This window comes from Guyanagaster necrorhizus (assembly GCF_019112545.1).
Source record: "Guyanagaster necrorhizus MCA 3950 unplaced genomic scaffold BT62scaffold_20, whole genome shotgun sequence".
NCBI classification, from domain to species: domain Eukaryota; kingdom Fungi; phylum Basidiomycota; class Agaricomycetes; order Agaricales; family Physalacriaceae; genus Guyanagaster; species Guyanagaster necrorhizus.
In genome coordinates, this window is record NW_025064899.1 from 147,583 (window position 1) to 156,180 (window position 8,598).

Sequence of the window (8,598 nt, forward strand, 5' to 3'; positions counted from 1 at the left end):
CCCTCCACGTTGTATCCAACACCTCCGGCGTCTATATCTCCCTCCTCCTCCAATGACTCGCCACCCTCATGTTTTCCTCTTCAATATGGAGGACAGCCGCACCCGATTCAGTATGTGCCACAGAAGTTCATGGTCTCGTATCCTCCACCGGGCCCTACGGCCCACGAGTCGGCAGCTTTTGCTCGGAATCCGCACCGTACTCTGATGTGCCCGCCATGCGAGCATGATTACGCACCACAGCCACTGAATTGGAGCTCGCCAGCCGCAAAAAGAGAGAAGCTAAGAGAGTGGGTCATATACCTTGTTCTATCTATCCATTCTCATTATATTAGACTGGAAAGTGGAAAAGCTCCACGATGGAGGATGACTTCTCACTCCGGGAGGTAGGACCTTTCTTTGTATTACTGATTTAAGTTTTCGCCTTATCATGGAGTCAGTTACCGCGGACATCTATATCAACTCCGGGCCAGTAAGTCATCATGGAATACTGAAGAAGCCAAAGACAAGTACGTCGTTCCATTCATTCTTCTCTCCAACGTTCTGAGTCGTCCCTCAGTTATGTACCGGTTCCAATACCTCCTTCCTTGGCCCATAAATTGTATGCTCTTTTGCACCTTCATTCCTTGACACAGCCTGATGTATCCCGACTGCAGTGCTGATGGAACTCACCGTTACCGACCCCTCAATCCAAAAACGGTCGCACAAATTGTCTCTCCCCGCTATAGAACCCCGTTTGATTTCGCTACAACATTCTACGGGATGGAGCGCATCCCTCCACGTCCTAACACACACCATCCATGCCCCGTTACGAACTGCTCGGCATTTATGTTGGTGGATGAATTCCCCGCGCACTACGAAGCGTTCCATTTCCTCATGAATTGTCACCAAACATTGTGTGCTATCTGGTTGGATCCGCATAACCCGGAGGGACAGCACACACCCCTGTGTCGTAAACAAATTGTCTGCCGATCGCATGACAAGAATCATATGAATCTCAGGCTCGAGGATGTGACGAGTCATGTCCTGGAAAAACACCTCAAGTTGAGCCATATAGAGTGCCCGAACTGTCAGAGTTTGTTGATAACTATGTCAACATTGATGGTTCATATGAAGACGTGTAGCGGGCTTAGGAGTCGGGAAAAAGAGGAGAGGGATGGTTCGACGAGGGAGAAAGAGGAATAAACTGATGACGTTACCTTGTTAGGACTGTTTTATGCCGCATATAATAGAGGATAAAAATTCAAAACCAGTCTGGAGTCCTATGCAGCATTCCTCTCTAACGATTTCATGAGAATTCCACATTTACTCAACATAGAGCAAAGTTATGAAAAATTATTCGTTAAGATTTGACATGGAGGTACTATGCAGAGGCATGACTGTTGACTATAGAATAGTTGGGGATCACCACAGCAGATCCAGAATATGCATTTGACCCATATTCAGAAGAAAAACCTTGGGAGTTCATAGTGGGAAAAGCCATAGGCAGTGGACAAGTCAGATAGCATAAAGTTAAATGTTGTGTGGCAGTTTCACTGCATTATATCATAGGAACATGCCCTAATCATTGGTTTTAGCCTAAATATCACAGTCACACAGCCTAGAGTTTAGTAATTCATGGAAATAATATTGATCTGTTACTTATCACTCAGCCTTTTACAAAACTTTTATAACTTCATTAACAAAGGAAGGAGGAATGATTTGCTGAGCTTTATGCTCAGTTGTTATAGATGCATAATCCTCTGGATGACATTTATGACCATACTGATGTATTCTATCATCTAGCAGTTATTCTAGACAGTTTTCATACTTATTTAGCCAATATCTAGGCAGCTATATGAGTGATTATGTTAAAAAGTTATGATTTGACTGATCTACATCAAAGTTTGTTGGATTTTCACACAGTCAGATATTATGCTATATAGCTAAAATACTGTAGAACTAAACTTTTGTCATAATTTTCCTGGTATTCTCTTTGTTTTTCTTTAAATTGCTCCTATTCTGACAGCAGTAATACCTTAATTTTCTCTCTACATCTGTTTAAACCAGAACATGACTGAATGAAAATATAATAAGTGAGTTAAAAGTATTGATGTCTACCTTTTCATCCCCTTGCATGCTTATGCTCTATGAGCCTCCTTGTTTCTTCAGAATATTGAATTGTATAACTATTTTTTTTCCAGCATAAAATATTAGAAGATTATTTTAATATTAGAGCCCAATATATTGAAAAAATAAATAATGATAGAATTCAACATGTTAAGCCATAATATTGAATTCTCCATGCAGTGCTCCCTTTCTTACTTTCAGACATTGATTGATTTCATAGTACAGAGGTTACAGGGAATAGTAAATGTGTCTGAAAGGTCTTAGGTTGCAAGTTAATGACAAGCCAGAACAGAATCAGGATTTTATCAGGATCTGTTGAAATGCCAATAAAACTCTACTAGGAGCAATTTTGTGTATATGATTCCACCCTTCCCTGCATACTACAGTGTACTTACCAAGAATGAAACCCTAGATGCAGAGGCATACAACCAGATCAAGCTTGACTGAGATAACCTCTGCAACACTAACACAAATAACCTCTGGCAGCATGTCATACTTGGCAATTCTGGAATGGATTCTTGGCACTGGTCGATGGGTATGTCATTTTTCGCTCTCTGCAGAGCTGTATTACAAGTTGATGACTTGGACCCTGACTATGATGAAGTTGGATGATGTACAACACTAGGTAGGGTTATCAGCATCTTCTCCTTCCCCCAAGAATCGCTTATATCCTGAACGGTAAGCTTGCAAACTGGGGCATAGAAACGCAGTGTTTCCATAGTGGAAGCACATGGGGCATCTCCCCAGGACGGGTAAGGGAACAAAGGGTGATGCTCTACATGAAGATGGCAACGAGCCAGCTGCTGTAGACGACGGAGAGAATGGAGAGGAGGGCGATAGGCGAAAACGAAATAGGCGTAGCAAGCAGTGTCCTAAGGAGATTCTCATTCTTACCTGTGTTATAAATTTTGCTGCCGCTGTGTAGTTCACTTGAAAATGAGAATTGAAATGGCATGCCCCAATTCTTAAAGTTGTCTAAGATCTTTTAAACTATGCTCGCTTTCTTTACATTCTGGGCTCACAACTTATTCACATATATGCTAAATAACCACTGTTATATGTTTGATGAAAAGGGATCAAATCACTGCATTGGACTGTTCCCTTTTTCGATTCATGTCTACTCGGAGCAGAATGAGTTATTTGTCAGAGTGGAAGGCTGAAGTCAGAAGCTCGGACATCTAATCATTGCCTTCCTCATTATACATGATGAAGATGGCTTTTACTTATGTTCATTGTTCGAAAAGACGAAAGAGCGAATGCCCAACGTGCTCCTTACAATATCAGAAATGATATTTCAGGGCCGTTTTCAGATCACATCTTTCATCCGATCCTCGCTTGTGAAGTCAACGATATATAATTCCCGACGCCTTTGACAACAGAAGGACATCCATACCCAGTCACAATATCAAGCTCGTCGTGCCTCAATTCCTCCATCATTACAATAGTAAATCATATGTTAGATTTAGCGCAGTCGGTATAAACAATGTGCTGCAGACTTTCAATGCTGGGTGCGGCGAGTGTATTTTCTGGGCGTACATTCCGGTGCAACGTCAATGACGAGCTTGTAATGTGTATAGAATTAGCCAAATAGTCGAAGTTCGCAACTGACCTCCATGGCGGAAAGCAAAATTGAACGAGTCTCGCTCGTGTAAAGATTTCTCGCAGTACCACGCGTTCTGAACTGTGGCGAGCTGATTTTAGTCTGTGTGGCAGTCGAGTCTTCTATGTCTGAATCTTCTCCAGAGTGAGAAGCTGTCTAACATGTAGACGATTGCGCTGGGAGCGAGGGAGAATATAGGATGATGTAAAGGAATATCGTCCACGACGCACAATGTCATAGGGCAGATATTTGCCATTCATTTTCAACCACAATCAGATTGGCGGCATACAAGAATGCATGAAAAACCCCTGCTTTGAATGGTTACTCCGAACGAATGGGTACATAAGATATATATAGGAACTAGCTACTGTATGGTAAATGGTCTGATTAATGTCCGACTCAATAAACGACACAGGGACACGTATAACTCCTGAAAAATCTTCCAAAAACATCTAAGTGATGGTATTGTACATTTGTGTACTTCAACTGATTGATGTCTCTCTGGAGTATTACAGCGATGACTGGGCCGTACCATATTTTCTGTACCTCACGAGAACCGGTGAGGCTGATAATCGTGTCGTTCACAGAATTGGGATCTTCGAAGAAAAGCTGCATTTGATTCTTGTAGTACCAAATCTCAAAAGGCGGGTCGCCCCTTTGTCCACCGACCCTTCGACAGGCATGCTCGTCTGGAGGAAAGAAGTCGTTCAGCTGCGGTATACAGTCCAGTATCTCGCCGTGTCGGAATACGAACGTGAGAGGAACTTCAATAGGAGCAGAGCCTAACGCGTTTATTTTGAGCTTGAAAATATGATGAAAGAGGTGAAGACGCACCGTCTTGGGGAAATATGAGACCTCGAATACTTTCGTACCATGGACCCTGAGATACTATTTCCCGATCGAGTCTTGGAAAATGATCAAAAAATCCGTGTTGTAGATGTGGGGCATCAATGAAATGGCTTTGAAAGAACTGGACTCACGATTTTCAGTTGTTCATTGGTAGGAAAATATTGGATGCCACGTACCACTTCTAGGCATAGCGAGGAGCACCAGAATTCACCACACTGACATACAACGACGCGTTCGCCGGCGGCGTCCATTTTTTCGCAGCCGTGGCAGAGGAATCGGAAAGACATAATTTCCTGATATGCGGTAGTCCGGTGGTATAGCAGATGAGGTGAACGATGGCGTCCGTAATGTTCAGATTTGAAAAAGGCGGTTCGAGAGCGGGATCGTCGGGACGTGTTGTAGCAGACTTTTTAGTGTTCAGAATCAATGTGGGACTCTTAATTTATACAGGCCGGCGAATACGGTGCACTCGATCAGAGCAATAACAAACGCAAACTCAGCATCTTAAAGGCGAAATAGATGTGTATGGGAAACCTTGACTCCTTTTTTGTCATCACCTTTCAGGGCCACCCGTAAAATTATAGTGACAAGCACTGAATCGGGGCTTCATACAGTGTACCACGGCGGTGACAGAAAGTATAACGTGGCCACAGGATCGCGAAGGCGTTCATTTACATTTTGGGACTTTTGGACGTTAAGCGGAACTACGATGGCGATCACTGACGATGGCTTCTTTCCCTCGTGAATGACGACGGTATATTCCATATCTTATGATAAATGAATCATGAATCACTTAGCACACAATGTTTGGTGACAATTCATGAGGAAATGGAACGCTTCGTAGTGCGCGGGGAATTCATCCACCAACATAAATGCCGAGCAGTTCGTAACGGGACATGGATGATGTGTGTTCGGATGTGGGGGGACGCGCTCCATCCCATAGAACATTGTAGCGAAATCAAACGGGGTTGTATAGCGGGGAGCGGCAACTTGTGCGATTCTTTTGTGATTCAGGGGTCAGTAACAGTGAGTTCCGTCGGCACTGCGGGATACATCAGGCTGTGTCATGAAATGGAGATGCGAAAGAGGATACAATTATGGGCCAAGGAAGGAGGTATTGGAACCTGTACATAAGTGAAGGACGGCCCAGAATCTTAGAGAGGAGAATGAACGGAACGACGCAATTGTCTTTGGCTTCTTCCCTATTCCATACTGACTTAGTGGTCCGGAGTTGATATGGATGGCGGCGGTAACTGACTCAATGATTAGGCGAAAACTAAAATAAGTAATACATCGTGAAAGCTTTTCCACTTTCCAGTCTGACACAATCAGAAAGGACGGATAGCACAACATATATGACCTACTCTCATAGCTTCTCTTTATCGATGACCGGGGACCTCCAAGTCGGTGGCTGTGGTGCGTAATCATGTTCGTATGGCGGGTACATCAGAGTGCGGTGTGGGTTCTGAGCAAAAGCTGCCGACTCGTGGGTCGTAGGGCCCGGTGGAGGATACGAGACCATGAACTTCTGTGGCACATACTGAATCGGGTACGGCTGTCCTCCATATTGAAGAAGAAAAAATGACGTGGCGAGTCATTGAGGAGGGAGATATAGATGCCGGAGGTGTTGGATACAGTGCGGAGGGCCCAGGTGTTAGATAATGCGTCGATTGTGGGAAATACCAGCACTGATCATCATTCATATTCCAAAATGTTTTGGTGCCTTCAGTACTGTTTTAGTATGAGTAGCCACCGGAATCGTTTCCATGAGCTGACAAATGAAGCCTGCTGGACAATTAAATGGCTTCATCGATGGAACTGAGACTATCTTTGGTATTATATCAGGCCTATAAAAAGAGGAACATAAAATAGAGCTCGCCTTGTCTCGTTGTCTTTCAATTCTGGACCTTCTTCATGTAAGTTCAACTGCTTGCTATTGGTTACACCTATGTCTTCATCGAGCTCAAAACTCTCCTCAAATCTGAGGATGAATGAAATTTAAGACTTTTAGTGAGATAATGATGAGGAGTGCAATTCAGTGCCTGCAGGAAATCTCTACCTCCTACATTTGGAGATTAGATGGTCAAAGCTGCAAGACACATCAATGTAAACAAAACAATAGACTGCATGAATCTTCTCACCTCAACAGCTGAGCAAAATCTTGTCAGTTGCTGTCAGTCATGTCTGTGCTGCTGGTCATGTCCATTCTGCAAGAGCTCAGAAAATACCATCAAACAAAGAAAATGAAACCACCCATGACAAGGATTCACAATGGTGCTGCAGAGAGAATCAGATGGCAATGCATCAAGGCCCATGCTGCAGTATCAGTATAGTGCCTCCATTAATATGTAGTTTATAGGCTACCTGGAACTCACCAAATATATCCTAGAAAAATATGATATAATATGGCATGGCCCAAAAATGTTGAATATCTTAGCATGCACCTCCCTAGCCTTCAAGTCACAAAGTGGCCACAAAAAGAGTGAAAAAGTATGTTTTTTTTTAGAATTGTTGTCTTCTCACCTGTGCAAACTATATGGAATACCTGATGTGACAGTTATCCAATGATAAAACACCCCTTTCACCCCAGTGGAGATAAGAAACTGATGGAAAAAGAAGATAAACTGAAGATTGGAGTTAGACTGTCTGATGACACAAGAACATTTTGGCAAAAAGGTGCTCAGAAAAGAATCTGGGCAGGCTCAATCCTTAATGAGCATCAGCTTTCTAGTGACTAGACAGAAGCTGATGGGGTCTTAGTGAGTATAGGGTAACATTAATAGCCAGAACATGTAAGTATGGAGACAGTGTGAAGGGTAGTAGAAATTTTCCTGATGGAGTTACTAATCTTGAGTCCCACACTATTCAGTTCATAAAGCATTTCCTCATGATGAAACAAATATATATATATTCATGGTACTAACTATACATGCTTGCTTTTAATCTCTGGTAAAAAATTTGGCTGCATGTTGGAAGCAACTATGTTGCTGGACCACCTCTCTGATAGCCCCCACCAAAAAAAAACAAAAATTTCTAGACTATCTTCCTTTCTAGTAACAGTCTGCAGCTTTCACACAGTAGTAAATGATGTAGATATTCAATGAGCATAACAGAAATGAAAATTTAGCATCTAATAGAAACTAAAAAGTTGACAAAAAGAAGGTGCAGAGCAACAAAGTTGTTATATAAGATGTGCATGAGATCCTCCATTAGTGCAATATTTCAATCACCTGATCATTCTTTCTTCTCCTTGTCTTTTTCCATCCCTTCTGCCCACTGAATTGCCTCTATATCTTAACTGTCTTTTATTTAATACAGAAAATATGTAATTCTTCTTTTTATATTTTATTGAGCCTATATAAGCTCAGCAGATTAACTCAGATATGATGATATCCTTCAGCAAATGACAGATTCTCTGACTCACCTATGATTTTAGATTGTATATCTGTATATTAGAATAATAAAAACTCCAACATCTTCAAATATTCTTCCTGCACTATCTCTTGACAATGAATTGAGAGACAAGGTTTCAGGTCTGTTGCTTGGAGAATTATGTTTCTTCACAACATGGTCCACTGCTCCATGGTATAAATTCCAGCATATACAATCATTTTTATATTCTATGGATAATTTCTTTTTAATATCACCTAAAAGTCAGTTCAGTTGATACATGCCAGATGTCCATGCATTGTAATTATATTGATGATCTTGGATTCTTGTAATGTGAAGAGATTGACTTTGATGTGTCCAGTTTGCTCATTCAGCCCATTTAAAGGGCATGACACATTATTTGAAGAAGCTGCAGCAGATTTGGAAGGCTGTTCTTCATTCATCACCTTCAGCTGTGCAAATGAGACAGTAAGCATATCAAAGATCAAGTTTGGTGTAGATGCACATAGAGCAAGTGTAGTTGAGGAGATCAGAAATGAGGGAAAGAGAATAGAGATTCTCCTTAGAGATTTTGTTAAGGCCACAGTAGTCAATGCACAGTCAGATTTCACCAGTATTTTTCTTGACAAAGAATACTGGAGCTCTATATGGAG

General features: G+C 42.0%; 1 protein-coding gene across 1 annotated transcript; it reads right to left on the reverse strand.

Moving 5' to 3' along the window:
- Nucleotides 1-3,555: 3,555 nt before the first annotated feature.
- BT62DRAFT_1008515 (uncharacterized protein) lies at nucleotides 3,556-5,503 on the reverse strand (the record flags this gene model as incomplete). The annotated part of the gene is made up of 6 exons (XM_043177451.1): nucleotides 3,556-3,787; nucleotides 4,239-4,488; nucleotides 4,541-4,611; nucleotides 4,780-4,961; nucleotides 5,168-5,322; nucleotides 5,371-5,503. 6 exons carry the CDS (start codon nucleotides 5,501-5,503, stop codon nucleotides 3,556-3,558), a joined length of 1,023 nt encoding a protein of 340 aa, XP_043037352.1.
- Nucleotides 5,504-8,598: the final 3,095 nt, after the last annotated feature.